The following is a 21,330-nucleotide window of genomic DNA, read 5'->3' as shown; positions in this document are numbered from 1 at the left end:
ATGTTGTAATGACGCTGTTTACACAGTAGACAAATATGAGTCTAGGGGCCAGTCCCATCCACAGTCTGCCCCATTATCAGCTTTAAGAATGTCAGATTATGGAATAGTGGGTGAGTGCATGAACACATCTGTGTTAATTGTGGTCTTTTTTTTGCTTGCAGTTTCAATCCAGGTCAAACTGCATTTTCTTTGTCAACTTCAATGCAGGGCTGGAGTTAACAGTGGCCATTGTTACCTACAAAAAAATCCTTCAGGCCAGATAAGTGACCAGCAATAATCCACAAGACATTATATATTATAATTAAATGTAACACTGGTCATGATTAAGCTTTCAGTTTGCCTTAGTATTGTCCAAAAGGTCTGAACAAATTCGCTAAACAGGCCCGTAGCCAGGGGGGATCGAAGGGTTCGTTCGACACCCCCCCTCTCGCCCCCGCACCCTCCCTCCGTACACACATGCCCCTCAAGATAGGTAGGCTATTCAATGAATGAATTGTAAATCTCCGGTGAATATACAGACGAACAAATAAGGACAGCAACAGCAGACTCACAACAAACTTATAACAGTGTTGCCAACTCTCACGCAATGAGCGTAAGACACACGCATTTGATCGTTTCCACACGCTCACACGCCATACATCCGATTTCTCACGCTGAAAAAAAAATCTAGTTTATTTATCTCCAATCTACATCTATGATTCAATGAGTTACTAGTTCACTCTGGCGCCAACCACTGGTGATCGATCGCTTTAGGCGCAGCATAGAGGAAGCATATAAGACATAATCCCCCCCCGTCAACGTTTGACACACACACCACCCCCTTATTCATTATAAGCAACCGTGCTTATAATGAATAAAATATGTCTAAATTAAAAGGTTTGAAGTGTGCTTATGAATTTAGGGGGCATTGGATTAGAGAGCCAAATGAAGTCCACTTTTGGGGGAAAAAGATCCCCCCATCACAATGCTGGCTACGGGCCTGCTAAATACTTAACACAATACTGCAACCAGTGTTTAAATGATGACACTGCATCAAGAGTGCATTTTCTAAATGAAAAATCCGATCTTGCTAGTCTCCTCCTCCAGGACGTGGCGACCACGTGGCCACGTACGGCAGCTATGTAAGCAAATGATGTAGACCGGTAGGGTCCCACACTGCTGTGGCTTCCAACCAGAGCAGTGTGGATTCGCCTTACCAAGCAAATTAGGATCCTTGAAACCACCAGAGCAGACAAAAGAGACTGATTTAATTCGTAAAGCACAACTATCTATATTCGAAAAATTTTGACCTCCGCAGTAGCACACTCCGTATTTGGACAATTGGGAAACGTCGCAGCTCAGCGTGGCTTTCACGTGGGCACAGCATCGCAGAACTAAAGTCGACCTGGAAGTAACATCATCCCGTCGTCGCGAAAGAAAAAATAGTTTACTTTGAGTATCGTGGTTATTTTCTCATTTAGGTTTCAGAAACGTAAATATGTCGATGAAAATGGGCTCTTTGATACTGGAGGACGGGACCGCTTTTAAAGGCCGCCTCTTTGGGGCCAGCACCTCAGTATCTGGTGAAGTTGGTAAGTTATTACATGTTAAATAATCCGTTCATAAAAACTTCAACAAACGAAAACACTAGCAGGCTAGCCAGTTCATTTCAGTTTACAGCTTCCGCGTTGTCCCCTCTTCTTGGTTAACATGCAGATATTTAGGATAACATCACCAGTTGGACTAACTGCGCAATCAGTCCCTGGTCTTCGCAAGTCTCACGTCACACGTGTCCCATTTTCGCGCTGAATATTTCAAAGCGTGAATAAAGACCCTCACCCTGAGCTTCAGTCCAAGCCTGTTCACTCGGGTACTCTCGATTCATATCCCCTTTATTTAGACAATCTAAAGCTTACATTCGCAGTACAATTTATTGAAAGGTCGTGATTGTTTTTATTTATCAACATAAGCAACGCCTACACATGAGGGGTTTAACTGACTGGTAGTTCTCGCGCAGGACATGAGATCAAAGGTTGTGATTCCTCCAGTGACGATCACCGATCACTGTAAAACCTCCCTAATATCAAATGTCCAGACCTCTCCGATTTTACATTTTGATCCCATTACAGAATGGCTCTATTCTAATTGAATAGTCAAAGATTGTATCTGAAAACTTGTTAAAAGAAGTGACACATAGAAATCAGTATGCAAACATGATTCAAAGCACCACATAGCCACATATGTTACTGAAATATACAATTAAATAATTTTATAACAAAATCTTGTTACTCAGTAATAGCAGTCATATTTGACATTTGTTAATTGGAATTGTTATGAATTTGTAACCAAACCAACTAAGTAATGTCACTTGAATACTTCTCATTTGCCTTGACCATGTTTCTCACAACAGCTACAGTCATACATTTGTATCTTCAGTTTTCCAGACAGGAATGGTGGGCTATCCAGAGGCTCTCACTGATCCCTCATATAAAGCTCAGATATTGACATTGACATACCCACTGATTGGGAACTATGGTGTGCCTAAAGATGAGGATGGCGACTTTGGACTCAGCAAGGTGCATAAATGTTCCATTTATGCTGACTATATCCGAACTGAATAAAATACATACCGCTGCCATTCGTTTTGATTCACGTCACAATCTTCTGGAATGGTCCCTCTCTTTCTAGTGGTTCGAGTCCTCCCGGATCCATGCAGCTGCCTTCATCATTGGCGAGCTTTCTCAGAGTCCCAGCCATTGGAGCTCAGCCAAGTCTCTAGACCAGTGGCTCAAAGAGCAAGGCATTCCTGGATTAGAGGGTGAACTGCCATTATTTCATAGAAATATTTTGTGATTGCAATGTGTATGCTATACAACTAGTACTCCCATGGTCTCATAGAGTGAATCTTAAGAATTATATGTAGTGTATGAGCCACACACGTTTTGATAAGTAATCTCTTGTTTGAAAACAGGTGTAGACACTCGTTGCTTGACCAAGAAAATAAGAGAAAAGGGAACCATGATGGGGAAGCTGGTGGCAGAGGGAACATCACCTGACAGCATACCCTTCGACAATCCAGACAGTCGGAATTTGGTCAAAGAAGTGTCCTTGAAAGTATGACTTTGTAGGATGAGACACTTTTTTTTTTAGGATGTCTTAAATGATATTTGTTTCATTACCCAGGTTCCTTACTGTTTCCTACTCTTTGCTTGTCTGTTTGCTCTTCTTAGGAGCCCAGGGTTTTCAATCCAGACGGTACTTTGAGGATTATTGCAGTGGACTGTGGGATTAAGTACAATCAGATCCGCTGCTTGTGCCAGAGAGGAGTGCAGGTCACCTTATTGCCATGGGATCACCCTCTGGACACACACGGTGAGCAACAACCTGGAATAAATCTTCAGTGAAGACTGTTGATGAATAATAGCTAAATATTCCCTATAGGAGAATCTCATGCATATGATCTTGTAATTGATCAGCATAACCAAATTGGCGTGGCACAGATCTGCATTGTTATTTATTTATTTTTATCAGAGCCATTGTTTACCAGGCTTTTTTGAGATTTATAACGAATTTGAAGCTTTTGGATTTACATGAAAATCTATGGTAAATGTTTGTATATATACATCCGTTTTTCTTTTTTTTTTTCTCCAGACTTTGACGGACTGTTCATTAGTAATGGCCCTGGTGACCCACAGTACTGCAAGGAGACCATAGAAAACCTGCAGAAGGTTGTGTGTGTGAAAAACCCCAAACCTGTTTTTGGTATCTGCTTGGGCCATCAGTTGCTATCACTGGTCATTGGGGCAAAGACGTACAAAATGAAGTAAGCTTACATTATTTACACTACCTTCACTAATACCTACAAATGATCTTCACATGAAACCAGATTTCCTTTCTTTCATATTTGCTTCCACAAGAAGCAAGCGATGGGCCTATCAGTGTGTGAAAAACCTTGGGAAATCAGCTGTGGCTGATTTATAACATTTATAAAATCACTGTGTTTTCATATTTACCAAATACAGTGAGTCCCCACTTAACGACGGGGTTAGAGACTGAAAAGTCCGTCATAAAGCAGTTTTTGTCGTTAAGCGTGACCCTTCACTAACAATGTTCTCGTGCGTGCGTACAGCGTGAGAGCATGGGCTGCAGTTGAGGCTGTGCTGCCAGCTGCCTCAGACCAGCTTATCGTACACAACACTACTCCTCCGTACACCGTGCGAAAAAAAAAAAAAGTAGTTAGTTACTCCCATCCGTTGTTAACCAGACCCGTCGTTAAGCGGGGACTCACTGTATGTATGTATTTATTTCAAGTTAAACCAATTCATATTTGAAATGTTACATTTGAAATTGGTTATGTCATGGTGCATCAACTCCTTTAAGGGTGAATTTAAGGTCATCCGCATCCTTCATAGGGCCATTTGTATATAGGACATCCCTCAGATTGGTGACAAGATTCTGATAATCAGAGCCACTCTGACTGCCAGGCCATTTCCCACCATTCCTCTGGGTTCCGTGGGAGCTGTTTCAGTAGATTACTGCACAGGAATGTGCTGGGAATGTGAGCTGCTGATATTCTGTAAGAACCTGGAACGGTTCCTTTGTCTGGCCCATGTTCAAGGACGGATCACTGGAGGTCTCTCTTCAGCTTGGTGAAATTCCTGGCAAAGTTCAATGAGAACTTTGAATCACTGTAATAACTAATGAGCCAGTTTTCTGTCCTCATGTTGAGCCCGGTTTTGTAGTCATTTTGGACTAAAATAATTCAAATTCTTACCATTCTTGTATTAAAGTGCATCATCAATAAGCCTTTTACCTACTTTTCTCTTAATGTTACTCATAGCCTGATCATTATGTTTTAGATCTGGAGTGCTTGCTATCTTTCAACATAGGTCTTAAAGGTTAGCATGTACTTTGCTCCTAGGGCTGCTACCCTTTTTTTCTACAGATTCTCATCCATGACAGGAGGAGAATGCTTACTGCCAACGTCTGTTTATATGACCTAACAGGAGCTCTTCATTAGCTGCCTCTGTACCCATCCTGAACATTAAATGGGAGTATTCCATACCTGGAAAAACAGTTCTAGAACTGCAATCCGGTTCTGCATTCAAACTCTGTTTTGTTAATCTTGTGTCTGTGTTCTAGGTATGGCAATCGTGGCCATAATCAGCCTTGCATCCATAAGGGAACTGAGCGCTGTTTCATCACATCTCAGAACCATGGCTTTGCAGTGGACCCTAAGACCCTCCCAGAGGACTGGGATGTGCTATTCACTAACGCTAATGACCACAGCAGTGAAGGCATCGTACACAACTATAAACCTCTCTTCAGGTGCTGTCAGATTTCCTCTCGACCTTCATAAGGTCGTAATCTTTTTTGTCTGGTATTATAATTTTAGAATGTCTTAACCCTAAGTCTTAAAGTTATTTCATATTGGTACAAAGGATGTTTTGGGTATATATTGAAGACAGCATTTTTTTTAATTTAAATTTGTTTTTATTTATTTATTTTTTTACAGTGTACAGTTCCACCCTGAGCACAAGGCAGGTCCCACTGACCTGGTCAGCCTTTTTGATGTCTTTCTGGACACAGTCAGAGATGCCAAAGAGGGTAAAGCTGGCAAGTCAGGTGAGGTTTTTGTAAATTTGGTAGTGAAATTGTTGGATTCTAAGTAAAATTATATGAATACATGTTAACTGGGATGTGAATATGCTTCTTTTCTACTTATTTCAGGATTTTTAGGGTACTTGAAATTCATGTGCCTGGCACACATTAAGTGTAGAGCTCATGCGACATTTCAGTACAGAATGCTGTAATTGAAATTTAGGGTTAATATTTCTTGTAAAGTTACCTATTCAATTCCACTCATGGATAAGTCTGTGATCACAATACAGGCCTTATTCCAGCTTCTTGGTCTTTAATGTTTGATTTGGTGTGACCTCTACCTTGAGAGGACCTACACCTGCACATTGTTTTGCTTTGTTGTTTATTCTTTTGGTTTTGTGTGTTTATCTGTTCTTCCCTTCAGAATCTGTAATGTAATGCAACATAATGCAGGCTCATTTGGTTTTTTGCAAAGGTTAAGCTGCATATGTCATGTATCCAATGTGGGCCCATTTATAAATGTGTCTCGGATCTGATTTAAAATAGATGCAATGCCTAGTTCAACCCTGCACTAACAAATCAGATGGGTAAAAGATTTGTGCCATTTGTAACCTTGTTAGGGGAACATAGCCTCACAATAAATCAAACTGACCTTGACAATTGTGATTGCACTCCATAATCCCAGGATTACAAAATAATTGCTCAAGTTCTTTCCCTCATCTCTAGTCAAGGAGAGGCTAACTGAGCATCTCACCTTCCTTGGATCTCCTAAACTGGAAGAGTTTGTGCGGCCACGTAAGGTGCTTCTTCTAGGCTCTGGAGGTCTTTCCATTGGACAGGCTGGAGAATTTGATTACTCTGGCTCTCAAGTAAGTCACTGATAAATAATATGTTTAGGCAGAGCTCACCCAAAGCTGTTACTATGGCAAAGAGTGAATACTATTTGGGCTATTTTGCTTGACACTGCAGTATGTAGCAAGTACAGTCACTATTGGCACAGCTTGCAGTTATGCGTTCATTTTGCAGTATGAGTTCTTTTAGCTCCTGCTTCTCAAGATATTTTTAAATGAGATGTGTCCGTGTATGAAAATAAGATTATGTGCTTTTCCAGCACTGTTATCACCCCAAGCAATTTTCATCTCTAAGATGTAGTGAAATGATTTGGTCAGATGTTTACTCTGTTTTTCTATGGTTTGTCTTAGGCCATTAAAGCTCTTAAAGAAGAGAATATCCAAACTATTCTCATTAACCCCAACATTGCCACAGTGCAGACATCCAAAGGTCTTGCAGATAAGGTCTACTTCCTTCCAATCACGCCAGACTACGTCACACAGGTAAGGAAAAGTCGACATCGGAAAGTATCGACAGCAGCAATGATGTTGGTGTTGGTGCTTACAATATTTATCTTGACACCTTTACTGATGTCTTCCAAATTCCTATTACATGAATGAGTTGAGAGGCAGTTAAATGTATAAATTTTTACATAAAGGAAGATTCTATGAAAGGCTTCTGACTTGACAAGTGCATGTGCTTGTGTCCATCTATGAACCAGGTGATCAAAAACGAGCGTCCTGATGGGGTGCTGCTGACATTCGGTGGCCAGACGGCTCTGAACTGCGGGGTGGAACTGACCAAGCAGGGCGTGCTGGAGAAGTACAATGTGCATGTGCTTGGAACCCCGGTGGCCTCCATTGAGATGACAGAAGACAGGAAGATCTTTGTGGAGAAGATGGAAGAGATCAATGAGCACGTGGCCCCCAGTGAGGCAGCTATGTCTGTGGAGCAGGTGAGCTTCATCCCCTATAAGATCATTAAACACTGTTCAATCTGCCTTGGCCAATTACTTTCCATCTGTAGCTTGAAAGAGAAATGGATATCTAGAGATGCTTAGGTGCCGTCTCAATGTTCATCTGGATGCCCTTGGAAAGCGTTCACTTTGTAACCTTATTTTCTGAGAATTCGCATATACACATTATTGACTTTATGGAGGGAAGATTTTGTATCTTCTGTATCTGTAGTGTTTGTTAGAAATATCTCGTCCAAATGTGCTGCATGTCTGGTCTAGAGTGACGTAGCACTATGCAAATAAGACCATGCTAACTGCTCTATCTTCGATGCTTTGACTGCATTGTGTCTTTGCTCTGTGCAGGCAGCGGCTGCCGCCGAGAGGCTCGGCTACCCGGTGCTGATCCGCTCGGCGTTTGCGCTCGGCGGCTTGGGCTCAGGTTTTGCCAACAACAAAGAAGAGCTGATCGCGCTAGTTACACAAGCCTTCGCCCACACGACACAAGTCCTGGTGGATAAATCACTCAAGGGATGGAAGGAGATCGAATACGAAGTAGTGAGGGACGCCTACGACAACTGCATCACGGTAGGAGGTGCACGTGCGTCGCAAGTCCGCGAATAAAAGACGGACCGTGTGAGTGCCGATTCACTGTACGAAAACTTCATGCTTCCAGGTTTGTAACATGGAGAACGTAGACCCTTTGGGGATTCACACGGGAGAGTCCATAGTGGTGGCTCCTAGCCAGACGCTTAACGATTATGAGTACAACATGCTGAGGAACACTGCCATCAAGGTCATCCGCCATCTGGGGATCATAGGGGAGTGCAACATTCAGTACGCCCTAAATCCCGAGTCTGAGCAGGTACCATCCCTTCTGGATCATATAGGCCCTTGTCTTCATTTATTATACTATGGCCAGTTTGGACTGGATTGCTGTTCTAGAATCAGTGGTTGATCAATAGATCAACATTTGGAAGGGTGGTAAACACGGGGAACTAATCTCATGCTTTTTACTTGCGCTGTGCCCAGTACCATATCTGAATGTTGCTGTGTGTTTCTCGCAGTACTACATCATCGAGGTGAATGCTCGCCTCTCTCGCAGCTCTGCTCTGGCCAGTAAGGCCACGGGCTACCCTCTGGCCTACGTGGCAGCTAAGCTTGGCATTGGCATCCCCCTGCCACTTCTGAAGTGAGTTGTGCATCAGAACCTGAAGCCTTCACTCGCTCATTTCTGGATTTGCTGATCCCTTGAATCTTGCTCTTTTCCAGGAACTCTGTGACCAACTCGACCACAGCCAACTTCGAGCCCAGCCTGGACTACTGTGTGGTGAAGATTCCTCGCTGGGACTTGAGCAAGTTCCTGAGGGTCAGCACTAAAATTGGAAGCTCCATGAAGAGTGTTGGTAAGGTCACCTGTATTTTATTTCTGCCTGTAGGATGCCATGCCATTAGAAGGATGCATTTTTCTTCGAGTTTGAAGCAGGATCTCACACTGCCTTCTTTACCCAGGGGAAGTGATGGCCATTGGACGCTGCTTTGAGGAGGCCTTCCAAAAAGCTCTGAGAATGGTAGACGAGAACTGTGTTGGATTTGACCAAACCCTCAAAACAGTGTCGGAGCAGGTTAGTTGTAAATATTACGTATTTGTCACTAACACAAACCATAGGAAACTCTTTCGGCACTTCATAAAAAAAAACAAATGCTTTTCTTTAGTCAATTTTTTCAGAGTGCTTCTTGAATGTTAAATAATTTGTGTGCCCTAGTCATTATACTTGTTATACTCGAAGACTCAAGTACTGTAATTTTTTTTTCTTTTGGCTTCTAAGGAGCTCCAGATTCCTACAGACAAGCGAATCTTTGTACTGGCAGCAGCTCTTCATGCTGGTTACACCGTAGACCGTCTGTACGAACTGACCAAGATTGACCGCTGGTTCCTTCACAAAATGAAAAACATTGTGGACCATGAAAAACTTCTACAGACATTTAATCAGGATGAAAGTGCCATGCCTCCAGAAGTGATGAGGAAGGCAAAGCAGTTGGGGTTCTCGGACAAACAAATCGCGCTCGCTGTGCAGAGGTATGGTGTTGGTGCGCCGCCATTGGTATACTCTCCTTTTATTCTTCTCTTTTCCTTTACATTTCAGTCCAAATTGCAAAGGTTGCGCTGATCGATCAATCTCTCTCTCTCCCTCTCTGTCTCTCTCTCACTCCCTCCAGCACCGAGCTAGCAGTGAGGAAACTGAGGCGTGATTGGAGGATCCAGCCTATAGTGAAGCAGATCGATACAGTGGCTGCTGAATGGCCCGCCCACACCAACTATCTGTACCTGACCTATAACGGCACGGAGAGCGACCTGACCTTTGATGAATCCCACGTCATGGTTATTGGCTCTGGCGTGTATCGCATCGGCAGTAGCGTGGAGTTTGACTGGTGTGCCGTGGGCTGCATTATGGAACTTAGAAAGGTCTTTTAGAGAAAAGAAACTCAAATTATCTAGATGCTTTTATGTAAAATGTAATGAAATTTAAAACTGTAAACTTACTGTAAAAGGATGTGCAAAAATGTGAAACGATGTTTTATTTATTTTGAATAATTGCTATTTTTATTTGTGGTTCATTTCATTTTCCAGATGGGTTATAAAACAATCATGGTGAACTACAATCCAGAAACAGTCAGCACGGACTATGATATGTGTAACAGGCTCTACTTTGATGAGATCTCCTTTGAAGTAAGACATGTCCATCAATAATGTGATGCTTATGTTAGAATTAGCATTTGCATAAGCATTGTTTTCTCCATTTATATATCTTTATTTTAGAAGAAAGTGATTAACAGACAAGTGTACACACACATTTTCTCATTTGGAAGCCCAATATGCTACATTTTATTTTCAAAACAGTGACTAGCCTTGAGTCTAAACTAAATGGGGAAAATGTTAAATTATGCATTTTGTTAACAGCTCTTCCCCCAGTATGCCCTTTTTGAACTATACAGAGGAGTTGGGGTTTGTTTATCTGTTATGATGTTTTAGTACTTAGCAAAAACTGCCTAACTTGAATCTAAGGTGGTTATGGACATCTATGAGTTGGAGAACCCAGAGGGAGTGATTCTGTCGATGGGAGGCCAGCTCCCCAACAACATCGCCATGTCCCTCCATAGGCAGCAGTGCCGGATCCTCGGTACTTCACCGGAGTTCATCGACTCTGCCGAAAACCGCTTCAAATTCTCCAGGATGCTGGACACCATTGGAATCAGTCAGCCTCGCTGGAAAGAGCTATCCGATACAGAGGTACTTGGAATCCTGATGCTAAAATGAGGATTCTGATTGGATTGCTCCACTAACTTCAATTCATCATTAGCTGCATACATTTCTATATGGAAACTTCTAGAAAGGAAACCTCTAGAAAGCTTACTTTTAAAATATGTAATCGTAAACTGTGGTATTTAGCAAAACAGAACACATTGATCACTTTATTGCTGCTTGGCCTTAACTTTTTGTCCCTTTGGTAGTCGGCCATGCACTTTTGTGACACGGTGGGCTACCCGTGCCTGGTGCGGCCCTCCTATGTGCTCAGCGGAGCTGCCATGAACGTGGCCTACTCGCACAGCGACCTGGAGAAGTACCTGAGCAGCGCTGTGGCTGTGTCCAAAGAGCACCCCGTTGTCATCTCCAAATTCATCCAGGAGGCCAAGGTGTTGAAACCGTTACTGTTGGATAGAGTAACTTTAGTGTAGTCAAACTAATTTACAATTGTGTAAATTGTGTCTTATGTAAGCAGAGTGGTAAAAGTTAGTCTGATCAAATGCAGTCATCAAGCTAAAACCTGCCAAACCACTTGAAAGTTGTCTGCATGTTGACAAAGAATGTTGTTGAATGCCAAAACGAAGTCCACAGAATTTCTGAAAGACATCTTTAGTGTCTCTTGATATTGCTGTATATATTGACTTTAATCGAGTAAATAAATAAAAAATTGTATGCCTGGAATAGATTTTTCAGTAATGCTTTGCTCCATGCTTGTAGGAGATTGATGTCGATGCTATAGCCTGTGATGGAGTGGTCATCGCCATTGCCATCTCGGAGCATGTGGAAAATGCTGGTGTGCATTCTGGGGATGCTACACTAGTCACACCACCTCAGGACATCAACCAGAAGACCATGGAACGCATCAAGTTAATTGTCCATGCCATTGGCCAAGAGCTACAAGTGACGGGACCATTTAACCTGCAGCTTATTGCCAAGGTCACATTATAACTTAGCATAAAGGATACAGAATTAATGCTTAAGAGAATATTATGCTTTTTTGGTCTTGACATGTGTGTGTGTGTGTGTGTGTGTGTGTGTGTGAATTCAGGATGACCAGCTGAAGGTGATCGAATGTAACGTGCGAGTCTCACGGTCCTTCCCCTTCGTCTCAAAGACACTGGGCGTTGACCTTGTGGCCCTGGCGACACAGGTTATCATGGGCGAGGAGGTGGAGGCTGTGGGACTCATGAGGGGAAAAGGCATTGTGGGAGTTAAGGTGACCAGCAACTCTTCTTAGCTTTGAGATATTCTGACATTATCAGCTTTTAAGTTGATGTCTTATGTCTTTAGCACTTTCCTTGGTACTATTTATTTAGAATGCCTTTAACGGGGTGTGTCTACAAAAATGTACAAACGAAAAGTGTTTGCATAGCTCTACATAGCCCCTTGACCCCTGATAGCAGTGCTGTATTTTATGTTAAGTATCCCTTGGATGAGTTTGTTGTGCATAGTTTGTGTACGTTCTGATTCTTTGTGCCTTGAAGGTGCCCCAGTTTTCCTTCTCTCGCCTGGCCGGGGCCGATGTGGTGTTGGGGGTGGAGATGACCAGTACTGGTGAGGTGGCCTGTTTTGGGGAGAACCGCTATGAAGCCTACCTAAAAGCCATGCTCAGTACAGGCTTTAAAATTCCCAAAAAGAACATTCTCCTCTCCATTGGCAGCTACAAGGTATCAGAAAACGATTCCTGTACATACACAAACTGCTCATTTCTGTTTAATGTGGAGAATTGTGGTAATGGTGTAACTGGTGTAAAATTGCCTCGCCTTCATTTTCTTCTTGTTTTCAGAATAAAAGTGAGCTGCTGCCCACAGTGCAGGCTCTGGAGGCTCTGGGCTACAACCTGTACGCCAGCCTGGGCACTGCAGACTTCTACACTGAGCATGGTGTTCAGGTGAGGGGAACAGAGGCCTGTGTGTGTGTCTGTATGGCCTCAGTTTTTTCAGCATCTGCTTTGTCGTCTTGATTAAAACTACAAGTTCAGTGATAGTTTAGCCAGGAATGTGTCCATTTTCTGTCAAGTAAAAGGAAAGCAGTTAGTCATCATCTTTATCCAGTGCCAACAGGCCCATTTTATGTGCTACATGATTTAAAAATACTGGATTTAAATAGATTTTACATATGCAGGTAACAATTACCCTGTAGAAAAACCAAGTTGGTAAACTTCTGTTATTACTGGCTTATTAAAAAATATATATATATATATATATATATATATATATATATATATATATATATATATATATATATATATATATATATATATATATATATATAATATTTGAATTGTCACAGAGGAAAATTAATAAGGACAGTAAAAAAAATTTCCTCAAAGGGTTTATACTTTTTTACTTGGAAAAAGAAGCCAACATTGAACTATTAGCTAACAATAGATTTATTTATTCCAAAAAAAAAAAATTCAAGTTACCTTTACCCAGAGTACTGACCAAATAGTCTCATCCCCAGTTTTTAATCACATGATTGCAATTAGCTGCTATTAGATAGATGGTTCACCTGTTCAGTTTTTTGATAGGTGGAACAGATTGGGTTACTAAATTACTGAAGTTTCTTTTTCAGCTCGAACATTTGTCCAGAATATTTGTAAATTTTGAAAAAATCATTAGAACTACTGTTACATTAAACAAGCTTTTTGGAATGATATAAAGACATTTTTTAAAGTAACCAGTCTTGATATAACAAAGACACCATCGCTGTTTTCTGATCTTTCAGAGTTCTAACTGTAAATGAGATGCATTAACATGTTGACCTGAGGTTTTGCTTTAATAATATGAAATTGCTGACCCATCACTTCTCTCTCTACCCCTAGGTCATGGCTGTAGATTGGCCTTTTGAGGAAGAGAGTGACTGCCCCACCAAAGAGAAACAGAGGAACATCATGGACTACCTGGTGGAGAACCACTTTGATATGGTCATCAACCTGTCCATGAGGAACTCTGGTGGACGACGCCTGTCCTCTTTCGTCACTAAAGGATACCGGACACGCCGCATGGCTGTTGACTACTCTGTGCCCCTCATCATTGACATCAAATGCACCAAGCTGTTTGTTCAGGTAACAGTCTGCAAATAACTGCAGTGATCGAAATGTTTGACACACTAAACACTGAGTACGTATTTGATTCACCAGGACTGTGAGCCGGAGTTTGAAGCCCCAACTCCGACTGGCTTCTCTCAAGCTGTTTATGAATGCTGTGCTTCATAAATGTAGATAAATCCACGTTTACTTTGGCAGGCACTTAGACAGATTGGTCAAGCTCCCCCAGTCAAGACTCACATAGACAGCATGACCTCCCAGAAACTGATTCGCTTACCTGGTAACTAATAATCAGTCCTATTTTGTTACATCCTAATTATGTACAATGTGGTTTAACATGCCATTACAAAAGCGACTATGCTTCATAGCAATAGGGGGAATACCAGGTTTCCATGTACAAATGGCCACACCCTTCCTCTGACAGGACTCATCGATGTTCACGTTCACCTGCGAGAGCCGGGTGGCACCCACAAGGAAGACTTCTCCTCGGGCACAGCTGCTGCCCTGGCGGGAGGAGTCACTATGGTGTGTGCCATGCCCAACACCAACCCAGCCGTCATAGACCCCAGCTCTCTCGCCTTTGTCCAGAAGGTACATCATCCTCGATCAGCAGAGATCTGTTGCCTTAAAGATCCCCAGAAGGGATTTTGGGTTCTGCCATCTGTCAACTCTTTTCATGCAGCCTCAGGCTTATTTTTATTTATTCTTTTGTGTTTTTCTGTTGATCTCTATAGCTGGCCAAAGTTGGATGTCGTTGCGACTATGCCCTGTTTGTAGGGGCAGCGTCAGACAATGCCACTATTCTGCCCTCCATTGCAAATGCCACTGCTGGTCTGAAGATGTACTTGAATGATACCTACTCGACACTCAAGATGGACAATGTTTCCTTGTGGATGGAGGTGAAAATTATTACTCATGGTCCAAAACACTGATCAACTGATTGTGGGTCAGCCATGAGGGTTTAACGATGAGAATTGCTTGGCATTTTTTTTTTTTCTTCATGGATATGATCTTAAATGCAGCACTTTGAGAAGTGGCCAAAGCACTTGCCTATCGTGGCACATGCGGAGAAGCAGACCGTGGCTGCCATCTTGATGGTGGCACAGCTTTACCAGAGACCTGTTCACATCTGCCACATTGCCAAGAAAGAGGAGGTGAGGTGGGACTGTGTGAGACTTCGCGTCCTTGTGTTGTGTGGTGGCTTCTTGAATTTCCTTGGTAGGGTGTTTTTCTTTTCCGGATGAGGTTGTCCTCTTATTCCGATAGCCCATAATCTCATCACCCTGCAGATCCTGATCATCCGAGCTGCCAAGCAGAAGGGGATCCAAGTGACGTGTGAGGTGGCCCCTCACCACCTCTTCCTGTGTGAAGATAACGTGGCCCTTATCGGAGATGGCAGGGCTCAGGTGCGGCCAATGCTCGGCACACGAGAGGACATGGACGCCCTGTGGGAGAATCTGGATATCATCGACTGTTTTGCCACCGATCACTGTGAGGGCAGATTCTAATGCCCAATTTGGGGCTGACCATTCCTAGCACCTTATTTCATACCAGGCATTTTTTCTAGTGTATCGGGAGTTTGCTATTGAATAAAGGGCTGTATTAGGTTGTCCTAAAATATTGGCATCCAGTACTCACTGAAGGCTAGTAGGACTTAATGAAATGATGCAAAGATTGGAAATTTATAATGAAAACCTAACAAAGTTGATTATTTTAGGGCATATAACACCCAAGTTGTCCTGTCTGTCCTTGAATCGATCTCTTGTGTAACTGTCACTAATTTTGGAACTTTAAAGTTGTCTTATGTACAGTATTTTGTTGTGAAGTGGTCATTTAATAACCAAGCATATCTCTATGTAATGGCAGCTCCACATTCACTGGAGGAGAAGGACTCTGAGAGGCCTCCTCCTGGCTACCCTGGCCTGGAGACCATGCTTCCCCTGCTGCTCACCGCTGTCAGCGAGGGCCGCCTCACTCTGGACGACATTGTCAGGAGGCTCTACGAGAACCCTGCTCGCATCTTCTCGCTGCCCCCTCAGGAGAACACCTATGTGGAGGCACGTGGTTGCGAAACGCCAGTGCAGTCACGAGCATGGATTTAGCCTGCTGTCTTCTGAAAGGTTTCTTTGGCCAAGATGATTTCCGTTCATCATACCAGACTTTCTTTGCCAGGTGGACTTGGAGAAAGAGTGGATCATCCCAAAGTACATGCAGTTCACAAAGTCAAAGTGGACTCCCTTCGAGGGCATGAAGGTGAAGGGCAAAGTGATGCGGGTGGTGCTGAGAGGAGAGGTGGCCTACATCGATGGACAGGTGAACCCGTTGCTTCATGAAATGGTATTTAACTTCAAGATGTTCCATTGTTATTCCTATTAAACCATTCCACTCCTCTTTAAACACCAAGGTACTGGTACCTCCTGGCTATGGCCAGGATGTCAAGACGTGGTCCTCTGCGCCAGCTGTCCTTGATGCAATTAGGGATGTCCCTAAGGTAACGTAGGAACAGTTGTCCTCTCTCACCTAAGGTTGGCATTGTCTGCTGCTTTCATTCAAACTAATACACCAATGCACATTACGCAGACCCCCGAGCGCATCCGCCAACCAGTGGCCAGTGAGGTCCTTCGCACCCGAGCCCCAAGCCCACGCAGGGTAGCTGGGGATGGGCGCTTTACTCTCCCACCACGGGTCCACCATGCTTCTGACCCCGGGTTTCCGCCAGGTACTAATTTGGTTTGCGATGGCTCTATTGCCTCAATGGTCATGTGTTGTAATTACTGAAACTACCTAGTGTACCTAAAGTCGTTCATATATCAGTGCTGTGGCCTTGTGAATTAGGAGCGAAATGTAATACTAGTGGTTGCCTGGTAGTTCATTTATATTTTTTGTCTTTTGGTTCAGATTTGTTACATAAACTACACAATACTGTCATTGTGTGAAGGCAATCTATTTTTGCATACAGGTCTTATGAGGTCACCTAAACTCCTTCAAGCTGTTGGTAAAATTTGCCGAATGCATAGTGTTTATACAACATACTGAAAAAAGTGATTGGATTGACTTTTGAAGTGTTGGGGCACTTGATCACAAACTCGAATCAAAATCTAACACAATTGTACTTACATTTTTATTGCATGTTGTGTTTTTTTTCATTTGATTACTATGCACCACACCACATTGTTTACTAATGTCATTATTGGGTGTATAAATTGGATACAAATGACAGTACATTCCAATCTGTTGGGGGTATTATCAAATTTTCATATCAAATATTGGTCATCATATAGATTTGAAAAATAGATATATTATGTAGTTACTGTAGTATCAAATTTACCAGAGTATAATGTTGATGCATTAAGTAATATGGAACTGTAAAAACTATTTTGATGGTTGTGATATTTAGATCAAAAGCAAAACTAATCACACACTAATTAACATTTCTGTGTTTCTAACTGGTGCCACAATCTGCACACAGCCGAAGAGGAGAAACCAGTGAGAAGAACGTTTGAATCAGGTTCGAAATTAGTTCTGGTGATTCTGCTCTGGTGGCAGCAGCCTTCTTCCTCCCTACGGTGTCCACCAGCCTTTCAGTGTCTTCACTGAGAGTGTATAGGTGTAGAGAGAAACTGTTTAGCCCTAACGGCCTTACAAAATGCTACATGGAGCTTCCATGTCCTACTGATTTGCTCTTTCTTCTGGCTGCTTGGTTTTCTCTGGTTGTTCCCTGTGAGGTTCATGTCTTCCACTTCTTGCCTCCACAGTATAGCGACTGGTCTCCAGAGGTTTTGATGCGGGTTTTTATGTTGCAAGTCCGATCCATCTGTTGTAAGATCCATCTTTGTTGTTCCTTTTCGTCAGAGGGGGTTCCATCCGCTGAGACGTACACCCCCCCTCCACCTCTAAGCAAGATGCTGTCCCCTCAAATAAGCCAACCCCAGGTGGTGTCCCACCTTCAGATGTCTCCGCTGCTACACCCGCTGGTGGGCCAGCATATCCTCTCTGTGCGCCAGTTCACCAAAGATCAGGTAGCACATTTTCTTCCTTTACAGCTGACACTGTTACTACTGCAATGTGAAATGTTATTTAAAAATACATTGTGAGGATTAGCTAATTTGGTTTTGGAGATAACCAACCAGTATGATCATGACAGCCAGTATGACTCAAAATGGTAGGTTGTAATGGGTTTAGATTTAAAAAACGTGTTTTGTAAAAACGCTGTCAGAGTTCGTTAATTGTCAGTTACTTCACAGGACGATTTCGGTTGCTGTGGCAGTGACCGGTTGCTCTTATTTAGTGGTTTTGTATGCAGCCAAAGTCAGTATCACTGCACTAAGCAGTACATGAACTTTGACCCGGACCCAGGGTACCCGCGGGTCCTTAAAAAGTCTTAAAATGTCTTAAATTTAGTTTTCCATATTCAAGGCCTAAAAACGTCTTAAAATGTCTGGAATTTTATGAGGGGAGGCATTAAATTATTATAAGTGTGTGTTGTTCAGTTGTTCTGGCGCGATGTGAACTTTGCCGAATCTAGCACTAGGACCATGCAGAAAATAACCGCTCCAGGGTCCTAGTGCTAGACCACCCCCAAACCCCCCCCCCCCCCCCCCCCCCCGTCAACGATGTGGAACACACCTGCATCCCCAGATAGTCTTGCAGCACCTACGCACATAAACTCGTGCAGCAGAATGAGCCTCACACTTGAACGATGCACCAAAGTTACATTGTCAATGACCCGTTTTGAAGAGATGTCACAGCTTGTCTTGTCTGTGATTCCAGATGTCACATTTGTTCAACGTGGCCCACATGCTTCGTCTGATGGTGCAGAAAGAGAGGAGCCTGGACATCTTAAAGGTGAGCCAATGAAACTGCATCCATCGACCTCCTGTCTAGACATGACGCCCCACCAGCAGTTCCTTCTACTCGCCATGAGATGTTGTGTTTTTAAAGAAGAGGGAAAACGGTGCCGTCTTCAAATTACCAGTCATGCAGTGTTGCTGAGGTTTCTCCCCTGGTGACAAACAACTGAGACTGTGACTTGTGCTGACCTCTCGTGTGTTAGTCTTCTGCTGTTGCTTATTAATCCAAAGGTTTGTGTACCTGTAGTGAAAAATTCCTGCGGAAACTAATTCTATCATAGAAGTGTTGCTGTGGGTTTGTAAGCGTCTCGAGTCCTACGTGTTTAGCCAGAAAGCCATTCCCAAGACACTGAATTAACAATGGCAGGAACTGAACTCCCCGCCGCACTGCACATGACCTGTGCCGCTTGGGACAGACATTTGTCGCCACTGGCAACAGATTGGAAAGCTTGAAGATATTGAGGTGGTCCTCATTTTCCAGCCTTCCCTGTGTTTACCAACCAGCATGTGTTCCTCGGCATGCCCTCATTAAGCTGACTCTGTGCCTTTTGTCCCAGGGTAAGGTCATGGCGTCCATGTTCTACGAGGTGAGCACCCGGACAAGCAGCTCGTTCGCGGCGGCCATGCAGCGGCTGGGCGGCTCCGTCGTGCACTTCAGCGAGAGCACGTCTTCCGCGCAGAAGGGCGAGTCGCCGGCCGACTCCGTGCAGACCATGAGCTGCTACGCCGACGTGCTTGTGCTGCGCCACCCGGAGCCCGGCGCCGTAGAGGTCCGTTCTGGCTGAATTATCTGTTAGGCTCTCAAAGATGTCGTTAAAGACCCGGAGTAAATGGGTGGATGTGCTTTTCCTCAATCGCAGAAAGCGGCAAAGCACTGTCGGAGGCCAGTGATCAACGCCGGCGACGGGGTGGGCGAGCACCCCACCCAAGCTCTCCTAGATATCTTCACCATCCGGGAGGAGCTGGGCACCGTCAATGGCATGACTGTAAGTTGTGTAAAAAATGTAGTTTTGCCCTAATACATGATTAGATGGAACCATCCCATAGTGTGTTCTTACCACCAGCTTGGCATCCCATGTGTACCATCCTGCACACACCACTGCTTGTGTCCGCACAGATCACTATGGTGGGTGACCTGAAACACGGCAGGACCGTGCATTCCCTGGCTCGGCTCCTGACCCAGTACCGGATCATGTTGCGCTACGTGTCCCCGAAAAACCTCAGCATGCCAGCCGAGATCGTCAACTTTGTCGCCTCCAAAGGCATAAAGCAGGTGCGCACGCAGCCACGTTCCCTCTCGCATCCTGAAATGTAACATTCATCTGTTTTTTTCATACTTCGAAATGGCTAGATGTCGCCTAACAATTCCACGCTCATCTCTGCTCTTTTAACAGGAGGAGTTCAGCAGTATTGAGGAGGCGCTTCCCGACACTGACGTCCTCTACATGACGAGGATTCAGAAAGAGCGATTTGCCTCAGAAGAGGAGTACAAAGCAGTACGCCGCTTCTTTACATCTGACCGCACCTCACATTGCTACTGTGGCTTTGTTGTATTAAAGGTTTCTTTTCCTTTTTAATAGTGCTTTGGGCAGTTTATCTTGACCCCTCACATAATGACCGGAGCCAAGAGGAAAATGGTCGTCATGCATCCTCTTCCAAGAGTTAATGAGATCAGGTATGTTCATGTAAATGTGTCGGAATTTCTTCAAAAACATTACTCGGTAGTTTCAACTCGGTTGTGTTACATTTGACTGCTTATTTGTGGTGCTCGTTTTATTGTGTAGCTGTAATACACAGAAGATGCAGGCAGACAGCAAGATTTGGTGTCACTCATTTGTGGGTTTATGTTCTTGTGTGGCTGCAGTGTAGAGGTGGACACAGACCCCCGTGCTGCTTACTTCCGGCAGGCTGAGAATGGCATGTACATCCGAATGGCGCTGCTGGCCACTGTGCTCGGCCGGTGAACGGCTCGGGGACCAAATGGATGAAGGGACCAGCTGGTAGTAAAGGGAACTGACTGCTGCTTAGACCTTGGTGTTAACCTACATTTTTTTTGTGTCAACAATACTTGCAAATTGACTTCTCATGCACACTGTCCGTACATATTTTTCCCTATGCCATTGTTGCATTGTCTGTTTTAGATTGTTATAAAATCACTGAATATTGTCTTGATTTCCAACGTTTTATATATTTCTAAGGAGCAATAAGATCTTTTCTAAACAACAAAAAACCAAATCATGGTAATTAAGCATAATGTTAAACTCTTGGATCTGGGGCAAACTGTTTAATGCTGTTATGGGGACGACAAGCATTTTGTTTCTGCTAATAAAAAGTGTGGAAATAACTGTTCAAATAGTTCTTTTACTGTACTTAAATAGTTACTATAATGTCACTTTGGTACAATTATCTTGGCCATTGTTGATATTTTTAGAGAATAAAAATGTCTCATTTATGCAGTGCTGTTTTTCCTCTTAGTAAAATGCTGCCACTTGACCATTATGGCTCCTTTGGATGTCAAGGGAAATTAACTTTTAAACTATTAGGCAAATTTAATGTTAAAATTACCTTTTTTAATTTTAATTATCTCTATGTGCTGTTTTCATTGGCCCCTTTAAGAAATTAGCTTAGCTTAGTCTTTTATTCAGCTTAAGAGTTATGAAAGTAGCTCTAAACCTGTCTAAATTACTTATGTGATCAACCATTAGGCTGAAATGGCCATAATTCAAACTGGGTTAAGGGCAAGTTCAGCTTGTGTTTGGCG

At 43.3% G+C, this 21,330-nt stretch overlaps 1 protein-coding gene across 4 annotated transcripts; it reads left to right on the top strand.

Moving 5' to 3' along the window:
* The first annotated feature begins 1,129 nt into the window (after positions 1-1,129).
* cad (carbamoyl-phosphate synthetase 2, aspartate transcarbamylase, and dihydroorotase) lies at positions 1,130-20,913 on the top strand. Of its 4 annotated transcripts, XM_077016727.1 has the most exons (45): positions 1,130-1,571; positions 2,416-2,555; positions 2,668-2,797; positions 2,951-3,093; positions 3,210-3,351; positions 3,631-3,802; positions 5,122-5,307; positions 5,495-5,604; positions 6,307-6,449; positions 6,783-6,914; positions 7,133-7,366; positions 7,730-7,951; positions 8,040-8,228; positions 8,431-8,555; positions 8,636-8,769; positions 8,876-8,988; positions 9,193-9,443; positions 9,584-9,830; positions 9,996-10,094; positions 10,431-10,655; positions 10,877-11,059; positions 11,388-11,606; positions 11,719-11,886; positions 12,155-12,337; positions 12,457-12,561; positions 13,495-13,737; positions 13,918-13,999; positions 14,144-14,310; positions 14,454-14,618; positions 14,742-14,873; positions 15,009-15,210; positions 15,586-15,776; positions 15,892-16,032; positions 16,124-16,210; positions 16,300-16,438; positions 16,679-16,714; positions 17,189-17,227; positions 17,572-17,738; positions 18,490-18,564; positions 19,127-19,339; positions 19,430-19,555; positions 19,687-19,842; positions 19,964-20,065; positions 20,150-20,244; positions 20,434-20,913. In XM_077016727.1, exons 1-45 carry the CDS (start codon positions 1,478-1,480, stop codon positions 20,531-20,533), a joined length of 6,747 nt encoding a protein of 2,248 aa, XP_076872842.1. In that variant the 5' UTR covers positions 1,130-1,477; the 3' UTR covers positions 20,534-20,913. The 4 variants fall into 4 exon arrangements, with proteins under 4 accessions (XP_076872842.1, XP_076872843.1, XP_076872844.1 ...); XM_077016728.1 differs by lacking the exon at positions 16,679-16,714; XM_077016729.1 differs by lacking the exon at positions 17,189-17,227.
* Positions 20,914-21,330: the final 417 nt, after the last annotated feature.

Source organism: Brachyhypopomus gauderio, chromosome 9 (assembly GCF_052324685.1).
Source record: "Brachyhypopomus gauderio isolate BG-103 chromosome 9, BGAUD_0.2, whole genome shotgun sequence".
NCBI classification, from domain to species: Eukaryota; Metazoa; Chordata; class Actinopteri; order Gymnotiformes; family Hypopomidae; genus Brachyhypopomus; species Brachyhypopomus gauderio.
This window is presented reverse-complemented; position numbering and strand designations above follow the sequence as displayed.

Excerpts from the sequence above, each read along its gene's own strand:
- cad (XM_077016727.1), top strand. The coding sequence starts at position 1,478 with ATGTCGATGAAAATGGGCTCTTTGATACTGGAGGACGGGACCGCTTTT. Across the intron at positions 3,094-3,209 it reads TCAAAGAAGTGTCCTTGAAA|GAGCCCAGGGTTTTCAATCC; the intron begins GTATGACTTTGT and ends TGCTCTTCTTAG. Across the intron at positions 7,367-7,729 it reads CAGCTATGTCTGTGGAGCAG|GCAGCGGCTGCCGCCGAGAG; the intron begins GTGAGCTTCATC and ends TGCTCTGTGCAG.